Source organism: Epinephelus moara, chromosome 14 (genome assembly GCF_006386435.1).
Source record: "Epinephelus moara isolate mb chromosome 14, YSFRI_EMoa_1.0, whole genome shotgun sequence".
Lineage (NCBI taxonomy): Eukaryota > Metazoa > Chordata > Actinopteri > Perciformes > Serranidae > Epinephelus > Epinephelus moara.
Window position 1 is genome coordinate 6,633,503 of NC_065519.1, and position 23,465 is coordinate 6,656,967.

At 43.8% G+C, this 23,465-nt stretch overlaps 1 protein-coding gene across 10 annotated transcripts in view; it reads left to right on the forward strand.

The window, feature by feature from the left end:
- The window catches only part of syne2b (spectrin repeat containing, nuclear envelope 2b), a 198,402-nt gene that overhangs the window by 148,647 nt on the left and 26,290 nt on the right, over positions 1–23,465 (forward strand). For all 10 annotated transcript variants that reach the window (XM_050062363.1, XM_050062368.1, XM_050062364.1 and 7 more), the window contains 9 exons: positions 2,192–2,346; positions 2,817–2,964; positions 3,048–3,142; positions 3,220–3,451; positions 3,947–4,141; positions 6,549–6,674; positions 7,915–8,070; positions 11,560–11,718; positions 12,661–12,827. In XM_050062363.1, the coding sequence (XP_049918320.1) occupies positions 2,192–2,346; positions 2,817–2,964; positions 3,048–3,142; positions 3,220–3,451; positions 3,947–4,141; positions 6,549–6,674; positions 7,915–8,070; positions 11,560–11,718; positions 12,661–12,827 (1,433 nt within the window). The remainder of the gene's footprint in view (positions 1–2,191; positions 2,347–2,816; positions 2,965–3,047; positions 3,143–3,219; positions 3,452–3,946; positions 4,142–6,548; positions 6,675–7,914; positions 8,071–11,559; positions 11,719–12,660; positions 12,828–23,465) is intronic.

Sequence of the window (23,465 nt, forward strand, 5' to 3'; positions counted from 1 at the left end):
AGCAGAGTGACTGTCCTCTACTGACCAATCAGACTGCAGTGTTCACAGCTCCACCTTTTAGTACCAGATCTGTGTGCTAGGTACCCCAACAGAGGGGGGACCAAACATGGGGACGGTAAGGAACGCTTCCATTGGTACCATCCACAACTTTTCACAGTGGAAATGGAAAAAATGCATACTGAACTGTTCCGTACTGCCCGGTGGAAACGGGGCTTATGGGTCTTCCTCCTGCAGCAGGAGGTGTAAGTGTCACTGACGCTACTTTAAACCCAAACTCTGATTTAGTAGTTTGACAAACTGAAGAACAAAAGAGTTCCTCAGCCTGTTGAGTTGAGCCTGTGGGACTCTGAATCTTCTGTGTGCTGAAAACAGCTGATATACTTCATATAAAATGTGAGAGTTTGATGTAATATTACCAGCCAGAGACAACATTATTTAAGTTTGGGAATGTGACCCAAGTGTTTGACCCACAGTCTGTGAGCAGATCTGTAGTGGTCTAGCTTTAAGCTGAACGGAGAGTCAACTGAACCATGTAGAGCTGGCACCATATCAGATTTTCACTACATGATTTTCGTGGCCAAGGAGTTCACGATAATGATATTATGGTGATATTTGTAGGGGGGAAAAACGCTGTCAATCAAATCTTTGTTCATTGTGCATTTTGTGTCATTTACGGAGGCAGGGAGAGACTATGTGACTATGACTGTAAAAAATTATACAAAAAGAGCATGTACACTTAATAAATAGTGGAAAGGCAACCAGGTGGCATTGTGAGAAGACAGAGTGAGAACAGAAAGATGATTTAAGAGACACTGAATTACTTACAGCAGTGGTTCCCAACTGGTGGGTCGCAGTCCAAAATTGAGAAGCGGGTCCATTCTTTATGGTCAAGAATGTGTGAAGTTTGTAAAAAACACATTTTATTTTGAAGTACAATGAATTTCCAGCACAGAGCTTTTATTTTGAAATGCTGGATGCTGCTTTAAAATAAGTGAATGATGAAAAGCTACTTAACAGAGACAAGAACTAGCTTGGCGACATGGCCAAACTAAAGTATAACACTGAATATGTTAAACTGTGCAGACCTTGAACTAATGACTAAGGAGAAGTCTGGACCCCGTGGCTGGGCGAGTTGGGAACCACTGACTTACACAATATTATCATATGTGTATTATTAACCTGATGTCAATATTACAGTTGTCGCCAATATCAGCATATCACAACTCCCTAGTGCCATGCACAGATCCCATACTGCCTAACACTCTGGGAAATATGCTAGGATCTGTTTGTTTGCTCCAGATGACCTCGGCTTCCTGAAAAAATAAATGTGATGTTGTACCTGCTACAGATACAATCTATATATACACTCCAAAACCAAAAACGTGGACTTATTCTGGAGCTTTTGAATTGTTCATATTCCATTAGTAAGCACTTTAAAGATTTGTCATCTGTGTTGGTGTCAAAAGCTTCAGACCAGCTACTAAATGGACCTTGTGGTGAGATTTTTTGACAATTGCTGTTTCCCCTTTCGTGCGGAGTTTGCATGTACTCCCTGTGTCAGCGTGGGTTTCCTCCAGGTGCTCCAGCTTCCTCCCACAGTCCAAAGACATGCAGGTTAATTGGTGACTCTAAATTGTCCGTAGGTGTGAATGTGAGTGTGAATGGTTGTCTGTCTCTATGTGTCAGCCCTGTGATAGTCTGGTGACCTGTCCAGGGTGAACCCTGCCTCTCAGCTGGGATAGGCTCCAGCCCCCTGTGACCTCCAACAAAAATGAATGAATGACGTTTTAGAGGTCAAGACTGAATTTTAAATCTCAGTTGTCTTTAAAAGTTTTATTTGTATGTATCACAGGTTGAAACAATCACGCCCAACTGACAGCTTTTAAAGGTTTATTTGAAAAAAGAAAGACTTACTCAGTAATCAAGCCAAAGATGTGTAAATTTATTTGCAGAATGAATGTTAAATTTTGGTTTTAATGGAAGGAGACGACTTAAGTCAATAATCAGGGGTTTGTCTGCACCTGAGGGGAGAAATTTCAATCACTAGAAAACTCAGTGTAAGAGAAAATGGAAACAGAGGAACGAAGACCATGTGAGAAGCGTGTAGTGCTCCTCGGCTGTGATGTCACACATGCAGTAGTCCAGACTGTTGTGATCCCCTGTGATCTGAGGTGCCACCATATGTTTCCAGTCTGGCCTCCTGGAGCTGAGCGGCCTGTCTGCTGACCTGGATGTGCTGAATGAGCAGAGCCGCAGCGTGACGCTAGGTGACGCTGCAGCCCGCCGCCTGCAACGTCTCAACCGCTGCTGGGCCGACGCGTCCGCCAGAGCTGAGGAGGCCTGCAGGTCAGATCCTTTGTTTTTCAAGTGTATTTTTTGGCACTTTGAGCACCAAAAGCCATTTTGTACTCCACTAAGACACCCAGATCACAATAAATGCCATGTTCAGAGGTGGAAAAAAACCATAGTTGTCATGCTAAAAAGAAAATGCAGAAGTGGTAGTTGTGTAAAAACTCACAGAACTCAGTGAAATTGTACAAAATTAAACATTTGAAGCCAGTTTTTTTTTTTTTACCCAGAAAGCCATTTAAGTAGGCATTGAAGTTGGAATTCATGGTTCAACTCGAGGTGTTCAGGGTGCTCCTGCAAAAACACAATACACATGAAGCAGAAAAATGGGATGCACTCAGTAATGCACTCTCATTGAAAACCAATACAAGATCGGGGCGTAAATATGCATGAAATAAAATGTACTTTTCTTTCTTAGATTACAGATAAAGTGTCTCTAACATTGTTTTTTGCTTTTGGTGGTGCAGTGAGCTGCAGACGGAGGCTCTGAGGCGGCAAAGCTTTGAGCGCAAGTGTGAGAGCTGGATGTCTTTCCTACAGAGGATGGAGGACAGCCTGGCTGTAGACGTGGCCGGCTCTTACATCGGCCTCAGACAGCAGCTCTGTACACACAAGGTATCATACATGATTAACACACTCACTCATAGACTTATCAAACACACACAGAGATATAATCCTGATCTCTCCTGGTGTTTCAGCGGTTTCAGGCAGAGCTGTCCACTGGTCACCAGATCCTTCACTCAGTCATCACTGAGGCTCTCCAACTGCTGCAGAAAGGAGAGGTGGAGGACAGGTGAGAAGATCTTACAGTAAAATACATGTATGATATGGCAGGGAAACACGTTTAGACCTTTGTGTTGCTGTATCCAGGAGTGACTTCATCCTGAAGCTTGCCCAGCTCAGGGAGCACTGGCAGGGGGCGGTGCAGCGGGCCGACCAGCGGCGCTCCCTGGTGGAGGGACTGGTGAAGCAGTGGCACCTGTACAGCCGCAGCCTGAGGAAGTTGCAGAGGTTCCTGTCAGAGACACAGACACTCCTTCCTCCCACCACACCTGCCCACTGCAGCGTGCAGCAGCTACGACACTCCCTCCAGGACCTCCAGGTGAGACGGCCGGCTGCAGGCCTGGAATATCTGGAGATTTAGATTAAATTCCAGGGAGTAAAAATATGGGATTTTTCCAAATTTTGTTAGGAAGTTAAAGGATGAATGAAGTCACTTTACAGGGATGTAAAAATTTGGCTTAGTGACAAATCCTGCAGACAGTTGATGGTCTGTAGAGTGGTTTTTAATTCAGATAAAGATCTGGCAGACACAAACAGGAGAGAAAACATCTGTCTGAGGGCTGATGTGAGAAAGAGAAACGGCTGCTGCTGATTACATTTACATCAAAAGAGACGAGGAAGACACTTTCCATTCTGATTCTTTTTGAGTCTTTGATTAGTATGAAAAGAGGAGATGAGATTTGAATAGACTGTGAGTAAAGATACAGCAGCCCTTGACTAAAAAGATCAGAGATGAACTTATTGTTTAGCTCTCTGTCTCTCCTCCCCTCTCCTTTTTTAAAACCATCTTTAACCTTCTCGTCCTGCTCCTCAGCACACAGAGCTGTTGTTCCAGAGGTACCAGTGCAGCTTCATCCACACTCTGGAGGTCGGCCGGCAGCTCTTCTCCATGGGGGACGAGGAGACCCAGACTCAGCTGCAGACGGATTTGGGAAGCCTGCAGGAGGAGTGGGACAACCTGCAAAGCCTGCTGGGCCGGAGAATGGACCTCACCGAGGCGATCGTCAAGGTACTCAGTCACTCTATGTCCAGTTGTTGCGTCTCACTGTGGTTTAGCTGCAGATGAAGAGATGCTTTCAGGAACATCTTGGAGGTGTGTTCAAGTGCAAGACAGTTTGGATCTCAGTGGCATTACTCTAGTATGTTGCATGTGGTTTGTATCAACTCCACTGTTGTTTTTGTTTGCTGCCTTTTTTGGTCTTAGCTATTAATGTGTCTTGACTTGGTTTAACTGACCTTATTTGGATCTGATCTGGACTCAAACCCAAGGTCCTGCTCCTGGACTGGGCCTAAAATGGATCAGTTATAAGTGGTCTGTTCTCAGGGCAGAAAGAAATGCATCTGGTGGTGCAAGACAAATGTCAAACATTCTCTGTTTACATTCTCATAGATGTGACGTCGCTGCTTTTCCTGCTTCATATTGTTGTAAATTAAATATTTTTTGGGGTCTTGTACTGTTGGTTGGACAAGACAAGCTATGTTAAGACATCTTTTGGCCTCTGGGCAGTGCTGATCGCCTTTTTATACACCATATCACAATGTTTGTTGACAATTGTGATTGCTGAGCTAATGCTACCTCAATAAGGTTTAAGCTACCTAAAATGCCAACCAAAAAACTCCACATTAGTTTAAGTGTATGCTATATTTAGAATATTTTCACTGCTTTACCTCGCTGTCAGAAAGCTCCTTCCAACTGGGGGCTGAAGCCATTACCTCAAAGGCAATAATTTTACTGGTTGCTGGTCTACCACTGCCTCCATCAATTAGTGTGTAAGGTAGAGCAAAGAAAACATTTCAAATATAAGCTACAATTGAACTGATTTCGATTTTTTTTTTTAGCGGCTAAAATACATTTTGCTGCAGCCCTGTGCACAGCAGTGCATTGTTTAGCTTCCGTGCAAGTAGATTTGGTTTGTCAACGACGTTAGTAAAGCAAGTACAAAAAATAAGCACAGCAGAACCATCAGAGAGCGGACCAGCGTGTTTAACTATTTATCTGTAAACGTTACGGTTACAGCTGAAAATGACGACAGAAATAAACAAGTTTACTGATTTCTTCATCTCAGCAATTGACATAAATTTCCACTTGTCTACCTGCACATGATTGTTGTTGTTGGCGCGATGTCATGGTGATTCCGTCTATTGAATTTTTGCAATTACAAACTGCTGTAATTGATGTTGTGGTTCTAAGATTTTCTTAACCATGTATTTTATCTTATTTGCAATATTAATTAAGTCATGCCTATGGAGGGAACGTGTTTGAATCGTGAGTTCTGTCCCAACATTACACAAACATTTTCAAAAATTGTCCCTAAATATGCTCAGTTAATTATCTTCAACAAATACATATCTGTGGTTTTTGTAAGTTTAAAAACAGAGAGCAGAGAAAAAGAGAAATCTGACAGGAATGAACATGTGCAGAAATGTGATCTTGGTACAGATCTCTTTAAATATGACCTAAATATGACCTTTTTATCGCTGGATGACTCTTTGACTCTTTTGTCTTGGAGGTTCAGCTGCATGAAACCAAGTCAGTGGCCTCCAGTCAGTTCAATGGGAGAGTCAGATTCCACTGGATATACAGAATCAATGCAGTTTAGAAACATGATCTGTTGAGTGGACGCATCCATCAGCTAGAGTGCTGCACTGTTGGTCTCCTGAGACGTTACATCATCGTCTTACTCTTAAATTCTGTCAGATATTTATTCAAATTTTATTGCATTTCTATTTCCTTAACTAAAGATGAAATGTGATCGACTATTTGTGACCGCATTCCTCTAATTCTGTCAGATTTCCATTTGAATTGCGCAAGTAACAAAGTGGCAGGTCTGGATTTTTATTTGCACATACAGCAAAATACAAGATACAAGAGCAGGTACGAGTCACAGCAACATTTTTACAGGCCATAAAGATATTCAAATAGTTCCACTGCAGCCCACAGTTTCCGAAGTGTGTGGTTATATTGTGGACCTGTGAAATGTGGCATGTTGAAGGAAGGTATACCCTTAAATAAGAAGTAACAGCAAAGAACATTACAACATAAACAGTCGTCTTTTGGTTTTATAAATCTGCCGCCTTCTCAGTGTCTCTGGATCAGCTGCAGGTCGCTGTGATACACAAGTCTGATGCAAGAATTAAGTTTCTCTTTATTTATACCCGGACAAACACCTGTCCTCTCTGACCGTAGAGACACACATGAATCCTCCATCTGTCCCCTGCAGCCTCTGATGGTTTCTGTTTGCCTGAGAGCAGCCAAGTTAATCCAATCTGCTCTAATTAATGACTGTGGACATGTTTAGGAAGTCAAAGACAAAAGAGTGTAACGGCTCTCTGGTCGTTCTCAAAGCCAATCAGCTGTGTAAGAACTCTGAGCATTGATCTGTTTGATCAGCGAGTTTGTTTTTGTTTTGTCTCAGAACTGGGAGCGCTGCGAGGCCGGACTGGCTGACAGCATGCTGCAGCTGAAGGACGTGAAGACGAGACTGAACCAGTCGATGCCGGAGTTTGACGATGAGCTGCAGAGCACCGAGAAATATTACAAGGTGCACACAGCTGGTCACACAAACACAACTCAACACAAAATATCACACATCACTGAAATAGATTTAGAATTTCTCTGTCCACTAGCAGAGTTTTATTTACATGAAACATTCTGTGGAGATCCACTGTGGAGGCAGCAGTAATCTCATTGGCTCAGTTAAACCTGTGTGGGCGTGAATGTGCGTGACTGATGTTTTCTCCAGATACTATAATTGTCTACAGTTTGAAATTAAGTTTAAAAATAAGCCTAAAAATGAATAAGGCAGAGTCAAAGCGACAAAGCAGCGGCTGGGAGTTGGCAGAAACTATGGCAGGAAATCCTGAGAAGCTGTACCGTACTGCTCGGTGGAAACGGCTGAAGAGAGCTCTCCTGGGGGGCGGAGGAAATGCGTCAAACTTACCTGTAGGCATATGTTGCGAGCACACATTGACAGTGTTTGTGTAGCCACACAGAAGAGGAGACAAAACCACCACAATCCAGCTTTAAGAGTTATTTACATTTTACATTTCCACTAGATTTATCTGGATTTTCTGAAATAATCAAATAATTTAAAACCAATTTGAACCCAGAACCCTCAAATAGAAATATACACTAAAATGTTGAACTATTCCTTTAATGTTGTGGGTGTATACTCTGTTATGCATTGTTCCAGGATTATTTTCATAACAGAGAAATCTTTTTGAAATGAACACAATGACTAAAAAGAGTCTGATCTTTCGACACATATATGACATGCTCCCATTCATGTAACTTTTCATGTCATTAGCAGTCTGTGTCTACACTGTGTCTTGCAGGCAAAACAGTTGTTTGTAAAAGGTTTATAGTAAAAACAAACAAAGTAAGCCTCCTTTTAAGATCTAGACATTTAGTGTAAGGACGTCAGGAAACAGTGGAAGACCTAAAACACAGTGTGAGTGTGACGGGAAACAGTCACTTAGAGTTCCAAAAGAGCAAAGCCAAGTTTGAAACAGGTTTGACTCAACTCTTCCTGTCTGACCTATCATCCTCCACCCCTCCCTCAGTCCCCTCCCCCTCCACACTCACCCCTCCCCCAGTCGGCCCGCAGCCTGTGGCCCTTAATCCTCTCTGGGCGGAGAGACAGAGAGAAAAGAGTGACAGAGAGAGAAAGAGAAAGGGGCCGGACACAGAGGGACATTAGGGAGTAGCTGTGAGAGAGCGCGAGCTGTTGGAGGGGGTCCCTGACGGTTCTGTTGTGGCTGTCGGTGTGTTATGGTATGCAGGAGAACGAGGACTCCCTGGAGGACTGGGCTGAGAGCCTGACGGAGCTGAGCACCATGAAGACGGATCTGTCCCAGTACATCATCGCAGACGATGTCCTACTGCTGCAGGAGCAGGTGGAGCACCTGCACTGTCAGTGGGAGGAACTCTGCCTCAAGGTTAGTGTGATGGGTGCGATGCTCTCAGCTCCTGCTGCCTGAAGATAAAACCAGATGGGACTCATGTGTGGTGAAGTTTTCACCTGTCAGAATGAGCTGCTTCTGCTCTTTATGTGCTTTTATTTCTTATATTTACTTCAATGGCAAAACATGACAAAGTAAATCACCAAGTTCTTTAACATCTTTGCTTAAATTTTGTACTTTATCTAACTTAAATGCAGTTGAATTATCCAAGAAAGTAATTTTAACACATTGGTGGTGCAGAAATTCATATAAAGTGCACGGTTAGAGTGAATAACACTGGTCATTCAACTTCTTTCTCACTTGGCGACCCATTTTTAACACCTTCACATATGGTTTCCTTTGATATTATGTATTTTAAGGGTTTGGAAAATGATCTTATTCCACAGTATCTCATAGTATCGTGTCATATATTCTTTATTAGCTTGCTTCAGCTGTTAATCAAAGCTGTTTTATGTTTACGATAAGTACAGTATTCAACTTAAGACTTTTATTACTGCTCCAGTCATGTCGATGTCTCATCGTTTTATACACAGTTGCCCAAATTCAGCTCAGTATGTTTTGGCGTCACTGGAAACTTTGGGATCTTTATAAAAATGTTAAATATCTTCCTGTGTTGTTGAACAAAGTTTGGCTGCACAGCATGAGGTGACTGGACAGATTGGAAAGTATGTGTTTTAAGTGATATGTGTAATTTGTTCTACATCAAATGAAGTTAAATCACCGAGGGTAGTAATTTCAAAGTATTACTGGTGCAAATACTGGTTGTTTTTGGAAAGCTATGGCTCCTTAATCATGATCTGAGAACAGAAAGAGTTCATATAAAGTTAAAAAATTAGGCTGCACAACCAGACACCTTGTCATCAAACTTTTTGCTTGTCTGGATCCACCATAGACTCTGTTTGAAAACTATACAGGACTGCAGGTTGTGGAAGGTTTATCAGTGAGGAGTTAACACGTGTAACCAGCTCAGCCCAAACAGTGACTCACTCTGTTTTCTTAGTGAACGTGTGTGTGTGTGTTTTGGGACAGCAGCAGGTCAGGTGAGATAGTTTAGCTCATCAAACTGCTCCAGGACGAGCAGACAGCGAGGGAAAGTTGGTGCGGCAACTAAAAGGTGCAAGCAGAACTTTTCTTTATGAAATTAAAGTTAGTTTTTACTGAGAGCAGACATGTTCGTGACAGCTCTCAGAGCTACAGTGTATACGCCACACTGAGTTTCAACAGAGTTCACGGTTTCTTTGTTTTCCAGTCAAAAGCCTTTAATGAGGTGTTAGTTAGTAAATCTTGTGAGTCTTTTTAGGGTGACTGAAGAGACCAACAGGTCTGGGTGAGGGAGTTGAGAGGGGGTGAGGGGCAGTGTGGGGAACAGATGGTGACAGGAGAGAAATGTTGTAATGAGCTGAGAGGCTTCAAGAAGAGGAGCTTGTGTATTGAAATGAGTTTGGGGGATGGGGAGTCGTCGTGATCATACTGACTTTCACTTTTTACTGTCTGTGTGTTTGCATTTGACTTAGTCTTTGTTTGTGTATTTGCACCTACAGCCCTGTTTGGGGCTGTCTCATCCACATCAGGCCTAATATTTAAGTGTCTGTGTGCTGCTTTACAGGGAAGGTAGAAAAGTCACCCAGATATATTTCTGTGAGAGTTTGAAGCCTGTTTTAAAGTACTCCAAGCTTATAAACCCCATGGTTTCAAAGTTGTTGTTGGAATTCAAAGTCTTCTTCATCTCATTTTTTTTGTGCCAAGCAGTAATGATCTCAGTGCTGCCCCCTGTGTTTAATAATGGAAAACATTCACCCACATCAGTTTTGCCTTCATTCAACATTGGGGTAGCAGTGAGCCCATTTTGGCATGGCTCAACAAGCACAGGACTTTGACCCAGGAGACTGGTGTTTGTGTCCCATGTGAAACTAAAGCCCTATTTAGACAGGAATTGTGCAAATTTGCAGGAAAGCCCAATCAGTCTTTTTTCAGCATTGGCAGTATAAAAACAAAATCGAGGAGTGCAGCAAAATGCCGTCTACCTACTTTTGTTTATACAGAATGCGCCTTTTTCGGGGCAATGGGGGGCGTGAGCAAGTAACAAAACGTGTAGCTCAGCGTGTGACGTAAACAGTGACGTGGGAGGGAAGCTGCGGCTAGTCAGGCGGTGGTTCTCTCAAAAGTCGGCCCGTCCTTCACCGTCCCCGTCATCTGACGGTTAATGGCCTCTACATTTGCGAGGGCAAGGAGGGCGCGCTATTCCTTGTCTCCCCAGTTGCTCATCTTTACAGTGTCTGTCAGGTTTGCGTTTCACTCTTGCTACTAGCTGCTCGCTAATTCCTGCTATCAGCTGTTTCCTGTTTATCCACCGCCAGTGGCTCGCACGTGCGGCATCATCAACAGCTCCTTCTACAAGTCCTCAACAGCCCCTCCCGTTATGGAAGGCCGCCTCGGTCTGTTTAAACTTAAAGGGTTCCGCCAATATGACTACCCTACGAGGCGGAAAATTGGGCGCCTCGGATCAGCTCACCAATCCGGCTCTGTGTGTCTAAACGCTCGCAGCTGGCCGCCAAATCGGCCCAACATTCGCGGACAATCTGGCAGTGTAAAAGGGGCTTTAAAGTCATTGTCAAGTTATTTTGTCACAAGTCTTTAGTTAACCTTGATCTTTTCCAAACCATAACCAAGTAAATTTTGTTGCCAAAACCTAATCGCTGACCCCTTCCAAGTAATGTAACTTACATCCAACCCCCTCTGCATCAAGATCTGCCGTCCCCTACTATGTCAAGATTCAACACAAAAGGCCCTGCTGTCATTATAATAATGCCAGAGGTTTCTGCCCAAGCATCGGAATATGACGAGTAGGGATGAAATCAGGTTGCATGCCTGGAAAGAAAACAAAATATTTGTCATGTTGTGGAACAGTGTCTGAAACACGCTCCCTGACATCTCTCAAGTGTTGGAAACAGGGGGCTTTCGACAGTTTCTGTAACTTTCTGAAACGTTCAGTTCAACAGACAAACTAACTTTACCCTGTGATTGCCCAGGTGTGTGTGTAGGTGTGAAAGTAAGCAGGGTTCGGACCTTTTCTTTCAAGCTCTGTTCCTTCACTCTTCATACAATTACTTGCGTCCCTTTTCCTTTACAACCAACTGCAACACTGTGAATACCCTCCAGGACAGACTGTTCAAAAATGTATGCCATTATCCCCACATTTTAAAGATTATGGCACTTCATTTGGCTGTATTCCAGTGTGGCCTTTTGGAACAGCTATAAACACATTTGTACGTGCCATCCAGCTTCTCCGCCCCTCCCAACTCTGTCCACTACAGCTCAAATCAATTAAAACGATGGTAAATTAATATGACTTGGTGCATCTGTATCAGTAACATTAAGACGCAGATTATGCATACACAGTGCGACTAAGTGTCTTAAAGTAATAAAGCTTATTTAATTTCTTCCCTCCAATCCTCTTTGTGTCAGGTGTCTCTGCGTAAACAGGAGATCGCAGATCGTCTGAACGCGTGGATCATCTTCAACGAGAAGAACAAGGAGCTGTGCGAGTGGCTGACGCAGATGGAGAACAAGGTCGCGCACAACTCGGACCTCAACATCGAGGAGATGGTGGAGAAACTCAAGAAGGTAGGAGCCTGCAGCGAAGACACTCCCATTCACACTTTCAATAGATACTGAGTTGCAGTGGAGTGATTGATACAGATTGGATTAATGCCATTAATTAAGGTGGATGTAAAGTCATCGTTCATCAGAGCTGATGATCAAAATTCACCGTGTGAATGAGACATTGCTTTTCTCAGGTTATTTAAGGATATTTGTTGTTGTGAAACTGAACAGTTCTAGTGAGAGTGCTATTGCTCTGTCACTGTATAAAATAAAGTTTTATTAGCAGAACATATTTGAACCAAAGTTAAGTTATGGAGCAGAACATGTGATGTTAGATTCATGTTGCTGCGTCAGCTCTGCGCTCTGCACTGGGGCACGCCGGGCGGGCCGGGTGGCGGAGGGACGGTCTGGGCTTTTCAAAAAGCTGTGAATTCCCTCCTGATTGTTAAAGAGACGACAGCTGTTTGAGCCCCAGCAGGGCCACGCGGGTTTGTTTTGTGTCGAACTCACAGCCCCTTTCATTTGTCACGCTGTGTGCGGGGTGACTGGGAGGGGAGAGGAGAGCAGTAAAGGCGATTGCTGTTACAGAAACCCAAACTTATTGCCCTGGCGGGGTGTTTAAATCTTTTCAGGCTCTGGAGCTTTAAATTTAGTGTCTTTCCCTGAGTTGTGTTGCTTTCTGGCAAACTTCCAGAGTCTGAAGGTGTCATGATTTTTGCTGAATTAAGGGTAAATTAAGTTTAATTTTAGTAAAAGTGTAGTTGATCTGCTTTTAAATGAATGCCACATCTTTTTTATTTATCCTTACTTGAGCCATCATAAAGCTAACCCTGTCCTTAACGTCAGACTCACAGCAGCACAGTGAAAAAAATGTACTGAATCCTGTAGAGAAGTTATGAAGTTTTTTTACTACATATAAGCACAGGTTTGAAAATGATTATGTCTTCTGTGTCTCTCCGTTAGGATTGTATGGAAGAGATCAACCTGTTCAGTGAGAATAAAACCCATCTGAAGCAGCTCGGAGAACAACTCATCACAGCGAGCAACAAGACGAAAGAGACGGAGATCAACGACAAGCTGAAGGACATCAACGACCGCTGGCAGCATCTGTTTGACCACATAGAGGCCAGGTAAGAAAAGAAACGATGGTGGGAAGAAAAATGGAGGAAACCTTGGTAAACTGTGTGTCAACATTCCAAGAGCACCATGTTAACAATTCTATTTGCCGTCTATATAGGACCTCTATCTTTATGCTGCATTCACATGCTCCTGGGATGAACCCATTTCCCGAGATGGGGAAACAAAATGGATGCTGTATGGCTCAGAGCGTTTAACGTCCCAGTGAAGATTCACATTACGATCCAAGTGTGCTGTCACAGTCTGAAGCTTTAGACTACAAAGTGATTTTGTCCCAGACTTGTTTTTGCACCAGTGCGTTTTATAAACCCTCTAAAATATTGCTTTACCTGAGGTTAGGAACTTTTCTAGCTATCTCATACGCTCTATGTGGACAGCAACTAACAGTTACAAACTTAAATACTATATTACAAATTACATGTGAGCAAAAAAGTGATAAACGGTGCGATACGATAGATACAATATACTTTATTGTTCCCTGAGGGCCCATTAGTCTGGAAAATGTCCCACTGGACTAAAAGTCAATTTTTTTCGACAGCCCGTTATCCCAAAAACAAACGCCCATTGCTCTGAAGTCTAGCTTCTCCAAAAATAAACTCCCTGCAGTTAGTTTCAGTTTCCCAGTGGCATTTGAGCCACTGAACCCAGGTGTTTTTACAGACCCTTAGAGGTGTTTCCCAGCAGCATTTGAGGACCTAACGCGGGTGTTTTTACCAACCCTTAGCGTCATTTCCCAGCAACATTTGACCCACAGACCTGGGAGTTTTTCTCTGACCTGTCCCTGCTTTTCCAGTGACTTTTGTGCCACTAAACATGGTGTTTTAAGCCAAAACATGTTCTTTTCCTCACCTTTACCAGGTGGATTTTGTACCTAAACCTAATTTCAAGATCAACACAGCGATTTGTTGTGTCGATTGAATCGTCCAACTGCAAGGAGTGTGCATTTTTGGAGAAACGTAATTTCACAGCAATGGCCGTCTGTTTTGGGGATGAGGAACTGTCAGAGAAATGGGCTGTCTGACTAGTAGGACATTTTTAGGACTAACAAGGCTTTAGAACAATTGACAGTCCCCACATTTTGCACTGACTTTCCGAAGGGATGTTCCGATTTGGTGGAGACAATCATATAATTTTTCCAGTCAACTAATTTTTTCATAATATTCAGACACCACATGAATGCAACATAATCGTGTTACTGCACCAATCAGAGGTCTGTCATTCTGACCAGACCATTACCTTGTGATAACGACATCACCTCGCCCTCATTTGGAAAATCACGTCTCCTTTTCTTTATAACTGTGATTCATATGACTCTGTTGATCATAAGACTTTAACAACCCCACTTGAAAACAGACTCAGTGATAACTGTGAGGAATTCTCTGCTGGTGAAGTAACTGCAGCCTTGTACTTTGGACTTTTAACAGCTTTGCTTTTATAGAGAGCACTGACGTTACCCAGTTAGCTTCGACACAGTGAGAACAACTCTGTGTTAAAGTCACACTGTAGGTGCTGCAGAATGAACGGTAAGGGGGAATTAGCGTCTTTTATGAATGATGTTTTTGTCCCCTGTGACTGTCTGTTCTGTGACGTGCTTTGTTGAGAGTAGATGTTTTGGACTGTAAGATGATCGTCAGCTGCTAACAAATGCTTCTCAAATCTAAGACTCCATGTCCCATGAAACCTGTTGAATCTGTCTTTTGTTATAAGGCATCACAGACTTATTTAAAGTCCAAATTCGCTTGCTGCTGCAGTTCAACCCATGCAGCTTTATCTGTGCGTTGTTGGTTTTCACCTCTGAGAGCCGGAGTGGGCAGAGCACAGCTGTTATTCTACTGTGGCTGCAGATTAAAATGGAAAAGCTCAGAGCCAACAGAAGATAGAGTGACATTAATATTAATCCATAAATGCAAATCTCAGTCCAATACACAGACGAGTGGTGCCTGGAAGCGGGTGAAATGTTCATGCTTCAGCTTAGTGCCGCTCTACTGCTGATCTACATGGAGCAGCATTGTGCAGTGTGACTGATAGGTACAAGGTGAATATAAACAGTGACAGTGAGATGAACCAGCGGCTGATCCACTGTGACACAGTAAATATGAAGGAAAAGAAGGAGGTCTTGTTTAGTTGATTTGAATTGAATGGCAATTTGATCGTGTCCTGCTGTTTTCAGTTTGACTCAAACGAAGTTGGTTTTCTGAGCACATCTAAAGGCAAGTTGTGATGTGTTTGCTGATGTTTTCCGTAATGGTGAAGGCTGTGGACGTTTCTTGGTGGATGAAAAGTTTTTATATTGTTATTTTAGTTGTATAGAGGTAATTTATGATATGTCTGAGGGAAGTTTTGATACTCCCAACAACCTCGTCTCTCTGTCATTATGCCTTTGTATTTCCTGCCTTGGTGACAGTAGTGTCCACGTTGCTGTTGCCTAGGTGTGGTGCTCTTACACTTTAACCACTTGAATGCCAAACATACGGTGTACACGGCTTCCCATGTGGTAACCAAGATCTCACGAGTTCCATCTGAAGGTAGCGATCGTCCCCTAGAAGACATTCAAGGTGTGAAGAATGAAGAGAGAACTTGAGAGGAGAAACTCCAACCCTGCTCACTTTCGCTCCTCCGAACATCTTGCCAATTGTTGTTGTAGAACAGGTGTGATTGTTGGGTTTGGAAAGTTATGGAAAATGGTTGGGAAAAGGGGTCTTACTTCTAGGCCTCGTCCACATGTGTAGAGGTACTTTTGCAAACAGGGTTTTTCCTCCTTCGTTCTCGAAAAATTCCATCTACACAAGCGCTGTTTGTAAAAATCTCTGTCCAAATGAAAATGCAAAAACACAATTGAAGCACTGAGTGTGCCAACCTACAGGTGGCAACATTACTGTGACCCTTAAGCCAGGCAAAGAAGAAGATGTCGGCCAATCAGAAGACTGAAACCTGGAGCAGCCTTGCATTGATTTACATGTTGCAAATATTTTTATTTTATTTATTTTGGCAGTCTTTAATTTTCAAGATAATTCTGCGTTCTCAGCGTTTACACAGTTGATCCTGGAAACCACATTAGTGCATGGTTTTTGACTTTTCTTGCTCTTTTTCAGTGACTTCGCTTTCCCATTGTCAAACAGCACAGCAATTATTATCAGCGGTGTCATCACTGAGCAGCAGACTGGATGCAGGGTGGTGGAGTGCACAGCAATTACTGGCACATCTCTGGCAAAAAAACAGGACAGTGAGTTTAAACTGATGACTGATAATAACCTGTTTGGTGACTGTAATGCACTCTGAGTTCTGCAAGTTCATAAAATCCACATGAGATCAGAGCAAACTGAGCTGAACTGAGTGAAGCTGAGTGACAGTGGACTGTTGTCTTGGAGCCAGATGGGTTAAACCTGTCGGGTGGGGGTGGAGGTGACTTATCCTCTATGGGAATGACTGACTTAGATCTGCCATATGGTGGCTGTTTGGTGACCGTGGCTACTCTGTTGCTCCTCAGCCTCTGTTTATCTCCCTTATTTTAGCAAGTTCATCTTAATAACGGTTTGTTTTAAGACTCTCAGACTGTTATAAATGATAGTTTAATCCACAGCTACAGCTACAGCTGTAGCCAGACCTATCTCCACACTTTGTTTCAGCGTTTTGCGTGAAAAAACAACAGCCTCAGAGCTAGTAACCTGCACTCTAAACGTCTTTTTACTGTTTTCTGTGGCCCTTTCTTTTGCAGGGATTTGACCACGTTAACGCCAGAGCTCACCCTCCCGACACTATTTTGCAAGAGCACCGTTGCTGCATCCCGGGCGTAGAGCCGCCCAAGACGATTGTAATTGGTTTAAAGCAGGAGTGTCAAACTCATTTTAGTTAATGGGCCACATGCAACCAACTTTGATCTCAAGTGGACTGGACCAGTAAAACCTTACATAATAACCCACAAATAACATGCCCTTCAAATGTTTCCCTTTTTTAGTGTAAAGAAGAAGTACATTCTGAAAACGTTTATCCATTTACAAATCAAATGAACTGTACGTTTTTCCACGTTCAGTCAGTCGTCTATTCACTTTCATTACGTGTGACTTTTTCCATCGTTTCCCACTAAAGTGGAAGCTGTTAAAAAAGACAGGTTAAGTCATCCGCTGCCTTACAAACCTGGCAAACTCAAATCTCCAGTCAAAGCAAAAAGTGACAGAGAGCGACGAGGCAGACGAGGGTGAGAGTCTTCATCATGACTGACAGGTTGTTAGTACAGAGATGTGCCCTCTGTCTTACACAATAGAAGGGGGACCAGGGTGGAGAGGGAGCGTGACACACAATAGTGGATTTGCCCTCGTCTCCCCTCCCCTCAGCTGCTCCCCCCCTCTGCCCCCTCAGGGACTGACCAGCATAACGAGGCTAAGCCTGTTAATGAGCCGCTGCTGAGGCACGAGCCTCGTGTCTGTGATGGAATGTGCCGTTGTCACACTGTTGATTTAGATTTTATAATACCACAGCTACAGACAATAACCATTTCGGTTGGTGTTCTGGTTCATCCCAGAGGCAGTGGAGGGGGTCGGGGTTAGGGCTCTGTGCAGGCTGGCCAATTCTCTATTTGTGAAAACCGTTCGTGCACAGGGGCCAAGATGACGACACAAAAACTGTTGCTACTGTAGCATTAACATTTCTTTTCATTAGGGGCCCAAACCAGGAGAAACAGCTCCTGATCAAAGTTTATAGACAACCGTGAATATCTCTAACCTATTAGCGCTTCACTGAATATGTTTTGTCATATTATAATGATCATCTTGGGAGCCAAAACCTACAGTGGGAGTTGAGGCTCAGGATCTGCTTTGGAGTGGAGGGGGTGAAAAGCCTCTAAGCTGATAAACATGGGGAGTCTTCACAAGCTGCTTAACACGATCAGGGAACCATTTTACTATTGTCACGTCCATGCTGTTCACCTCGAAACCATCAGAGCAGTTTCAGGATTAGAACTTTCAGTGTTTATTAATTAATGATCAGCTTAACTATAACATGTTCCTGAATCTGAGCATTGTGTGTGTGTGTGTGTGTGTGTGTGTGTGTGTGTGTGTGTGTGTAAAAAGTAAAGACACAGCTAAAAGTAGCTTTGTAGATCACTGGGCTCCAGCCCTCACTTAACCCTCCTGTAGCCTAATCCACCCGGGCTCCGCACGCTGAGAGAAGACACACCCCAACTCTTTGAGCCAATGAAACACGTGCTGCAGGAGGCTGGTTAGAATTAAGGTGCTGAGTACACCTGCACTCTGTTTTCAGTGCAGTAAATATTGAACCTTTGCATCACCAAAGCAGAGATGCCTGAATATGCAGTACCATTTATAGCCACTAGGTGCTGTATTAAGTTAATTCATGAAGTCTCAAACGAACCCTCCCGAAACATTTCTCTATTTAAACTTTAGTATTTTTCAACTTGGACCCTATTTTTCCATGTCTCTGTGTCTAAATGACTAATGGGAATAACATGTTTTGAAACTAGGCCAGTACTGAACGAGTGCGCTGCAGCTGGCAGCCATAAGACAGGTTGCAAAATAACCAATCAGGGCATTTGTGCGCCATCAATTGACTTACTTACTCCTCTTCATCCCCTATGGGACATAAGTCTTCAATGAGCTCTTTGCATTGCATTCAATCCTTGGCAGCATTTTGTGTCTCACCCCATGACAGGTTTATCTTTTCCAGTGTCACAGTTCTGCACCAGGTGGTTTTGGGCCTGTTAGTGGCAAAAACAAGTACTTTCAGTGCACGTATATTGAGGGTGCACAGATGGCTGGAGTGGTTACATTGCAGCCTGTTAGCCTGTCGCAAGGCTGCCAGCTGCAGCAGTCTTGCTCTTTACTGGACCTATTCAAAAAATGTGTTACACACAAAAACACTAGAAAGTTTGATCCAGGTTGAAAGATACCCAGGTCACGTTTACAAATCAAATTATTGATTAATCCTCTTCTTCTGCACAACATAAAATGAAGTAGTTTACTTCACAGACCTGAATGAGTCAGTGTTTTCGTTGCCACAGTCCTGCAGCACTGAGTCACACGTTTTGATAAGCACTGATGGAGCTGAAGAGGAGCTGATTCAGAGTCAGTGATGACTGACCCTCAGCCTTTGTCTGCGTCCTGCCCAGCTAAGTTACAGCAGATGACTGCTGAGGTTTGACTTGTAGAGGGATTAGATGCGTTGACACTGGCCCGCTGCTCGCCTTTGTCCCCCAGAACAAACCAGGTGCTCCGTCACCCAGCCCAGCAGCTGCCGTCTGCTGACACGAGCCTTTGTGCCGACGGGCCCTCAGCCTCAGGGGCCACCATCCTCTCTCCTCATTGTCTGAATAAGATGCACGCGAGGCAGATGTTTGTCTTTAAAAAGCAATGTCTCTGCTCTCCAGCCTCCTCCGTCTCAGTCTGCGTCTCCTCACACCTGGCGCAGCAAATCTCCTGCTTTCACTGTCACACAGCGTGTTTTTGTTTCTAAACTACGGTTAATCGAGTCGTTAATTTCAAGTGGAGCTTTTACATGTTATTTAGTGTCATGTTCTGTGGCAGTTTAATACTGACATTAAAACAACACAGTGCTTAATTACGACCGCTCGGCTCTCTTTTCAAGTCGTAGATCTGGTCGTCATGGTGATGATGGTGCACTTCTCATGTTGCTGGCTTGGCTCGCTTAATGTAGTGATTTGTTGTGTTTGAACACAGGACTGAGAGAAGATGGAGTTTCAGCAAATCATTGAAGCGAGCAGTTTTCTGCTGAGAGTAATGCAACAAGAGCGGTGATGTCACTGCAGCAAATGTCATGGGACATTTAAGCAGCAAAGCTGTAGTTATAAACTTGACAGAGGAAACAGAACTAAACTTTTAGCTTCTGAAATAATGAGTAAATTTACGCTGCTCCTCCTGTGTAAATGCGCACAGCGTCTCTCTTAATGGGAAGTCAGACAGTAGCTCTGCTCTGATCTCTGCTTTGTTCACATTTTATAGAATGTCATTAATATTTCCCTCATTAATGATGTATTATTTCACCCAATTGCAACCTAGACTCACAAGTCAGTCTTTAGACGCTTTGCTTAACTAAANGACTGCGTTAAAAGTTTTAAACAAAGTCGCTGTAAGTCCTTCATTTCCACAATCTTGTGGACTGAGCACACGTTTGATAAAATGGAGCTCGGCATCCATTTTCAAGCTCGGACGAGAAAAGGGGGAGCGCACATTTCCGAGAGGGTGTGTCCTTTTAAAAAATGCAAGAGGCGTTGCTTTGTTGCCGGCCGTTTTCTCCGGTGTGTTAAGCACACTTTAGAAAGGAGTGTCCCCAGACTAATTGCAACCTATCCATGTGTCCCTGTGTGTGTGTGTGTGTGTGTGTAACAAGCAGAGTGTCCACAGGTTAAGAACCCACCTACAGTATGTAGGAACATTTTACTATCTTAATGATGCACCCCATAGCAGAATACTGTGCCATTCTGACTTTAGACCAGGCACAACTGCTTTCAGCTGTGAAGCGAAGTTGCGCTGCTCCTAGTGTGTAAATGTGCACAGCGTCTCTCTTAATGGGGAGTCGTACAGCATCTCTGCTCTGCTCTGATCTCTGCTATGTTCACATTATGCAGAATGTCCTTGATATTTTTTCTCATTAATGATATACTGTTTCACCCACCCGCCACCCATCTGCGCATCCCAGGGTGTGTAACAGGCAGGGTGCACACACCCTGAATCCGCCTATGAAGGTGCATCTTTCTATCTGAATAATGCGCCTTTCAACAACAGGAAAATACTCATTTATAAACATTGTGTACGCACAAAATGAGGCCTGAAAGATGTGTACGCGACTTCCCAAGCAAAGGTTGTGATCTATAAAAACAGACTTGACGGGAGAAACTTTGACCCATACTTACAAACATGTTGGAGACAGTTAACTGGCGACACAGATGGTGAGGTGGAAGCCTGATTGTGAAAATATTTTTTGGCGCACGCCTTTTTTGGCTTTTGTCCGTATGTAAAATTTTATTATGGATCCTATGCACTGTTTTATAAATGAGACTCGAGGTTTTTGTTGGTCAATGGCACAATCGCTTTCTGCTGCTTCAAAATAGTAACACACCAACAATGCACCTGAACACACCTCATTTTAAGACCTGCACGCCCATGGGCAAACAGATGGGTGCAAGCAATTTTGCTCCCCACACGACGTGGGTGCTGAGATAATGTCAACTGCATTGGTCTGAAACCAGAAAAGGTAGCTGTGCTGCACTTTACACGGCTTTGTCCCAGGTGTAAGATAGGGCAGCAGAATTCTCTATTAGACGATGACACTAGTGACGATGATGATGAAATGTATGAGGTGATTCACTGTGAGAAGTTTTAGAATCACGGTGGTAATTATTTAAGCAGTACATGCAGCCTGTGAGGGAACAAAAACACTCCTCCTTAATATCATTACTTTTCAACTCGCTGCTGTTTTACAGACGTGCAGCCGCTCCGTCTCTCGCACCAGGTGCCAAACATCACATGATCATGAAGCCATTACTGTAACAGATAGTCGAAGGCGGCCGTGATATGTATTCCATGTCTGAAAAGGGGCTTCAGATTTACGTTTTCTTTCTCTGTACTCGTGTGTAGTTCTTCCCTCTCGTCCTCCACCTGTTGTGGCCCTTACCAGTTTTCATCATTCAGCCCTGTAATATACGACTCGCTCATAGAGCGCTGAACCCCAGGCTGGGGTAATTGAAATGGAAGACAGTGGCAGATGGAGGTTTTTCCAGACTGAGGTTCCCCGCTGGGTCTGTCTGTGTCAGCCCTGTTGGCGGTAATGTCCGAGGTTGTATCCCGTAAACAGTAACAGCGATCGACAGCTGCACCTGTAATCTGCTCAAGACCTGACTGACTTTAATGGGCTTCTGTTTCTTTGTTCCTGCTCGTTGGCTTGTTGTTGTTTGTTGTTGCAGGGTGGTGTAAAGTGATATTACAGTTTCACAGATTGGCTTGTTTCCAACCTAAATCGGTTCCACTCTGAAGTGCCTCAAAGACGATCTTTGGTCCTGCTGAGTTGAAGTTGCGTATGAAACGTACAAACGTATTTGTGGTTTGTAGAAACGTACAATTACAACTTTTTCTTCTGGTGCCTGGGCCGGAGCTAAAGCTTTATTTCAATCAGGAGAGATTCACTTTTATAGTAAAAAGAATATTTATCAACATGTGCACATGAGAATGAAAAATGTGGATGATTTGGCGATTAGTCCCCGTCAAGATGGTGTGATAAAAGGAGGGTGATGAATCCATAGTTGAATAGGGAACCACCCTCGGTCTAGACGTTGGTGGTGGTAGAGGTGGTGAAGATAAGATGAGAGGAAGATGGAGAAGTGCTGATGTTCTGGATGAGTAGAGGAATGAACCTTTGTTGAGCTCGTCCTGGACTCTGGATATGATGGCTGGAGGTGAACGGGGAAGTCCTTGAAAAGTTCTTGAATTTGACGTTGCGGAAGGTGTGGGAACCCTGGTTTACATTCTCAAGATTAACCAACTAACGGAACAAAAAATTCATTTGTATATTTCAAAAAGGAAAGAGGTGGAGAATGACGTGGAACATTTCAGACTAGATAATAAATATAGTTGTTGTAAAAACACATGAATAAATAATGAAAATAATTTAGTCGTAGTCAGTTAGCTCCTGATGCTGTGTAACCCTGAGTGAACCTGTTACTGCATCCAGATGTTTGGAAAGAGGGGAGGAGGAGGAGGAGACAGACTGCAGAGCAGGGAGGGGAGGGATGGAGGAGGTGGAGGGGGGGTAGTGCTTGCCAGCGGATGAGCCATCATCATGGAGTAGCCTCCTCACCAGCCCGTAAGTACCTTTCTCCCTCATCGCGCCCCGGTGCACCCGGCCAGCACGAGGCTGAGGAGGCAGGCGGGTGAAAGGGGAGCCGATCGGGTGTTGTGTTGTGATAAAGAGGAGGAGGAGGAGGAGGAGGAGAAGGAGGTGGATGAGACACGAAGAGCAAGAGCGAAGGGGGATGGGCTGGGCTTTGTCGGTGCAGGCATGTAGACAGGCAGACGCATGCAGAGTCATTCAGAGCAAATTCAGTGGAGAACACAGCTTGAGTCATCGTGTGTGTGTGTTGGTATTTAGGAGGCAGCTTGGACAGCAGGTGTGTGTGTGTGTGTGTGTGTGTGTGTGGATGCATTGAGCCTATAGATGTCCATCAGTGATCGCAGCAGCATGCTTTTGATGTCACTGGTGTTGCTCTCCGCCCCTCCATGTACTGCCACGTCCTCTCACACTGTGGAGACATGCATCCTCGAGCTCACACCTGCATGCACATACACATACACATGCATGCAGATGCATCAGGAGCCAAAAATAGGACAGGAACAGCCAGGAACAGGAACATCACCCCCTACAGTCTCTGCTGTTGCAGCGTCAGCATCTGACATTGTTTAATTTCCTGTCTCATAGTTTTCCGTGTGTGGCCAGAAATCACAGCTAAACGCAGCTTCAGTGACGACTGGCTGTCAGCTGCTTGTTGCTGCTTTGTTTCATCAGTCAGGTGCACTGGCTTAGATCAACACTGGGCACCTTAAATAGTGTCTGAACCAGCATAAAACGTTACACTTGAGTTATCAGTGGTAATATCAATAGAACATCAC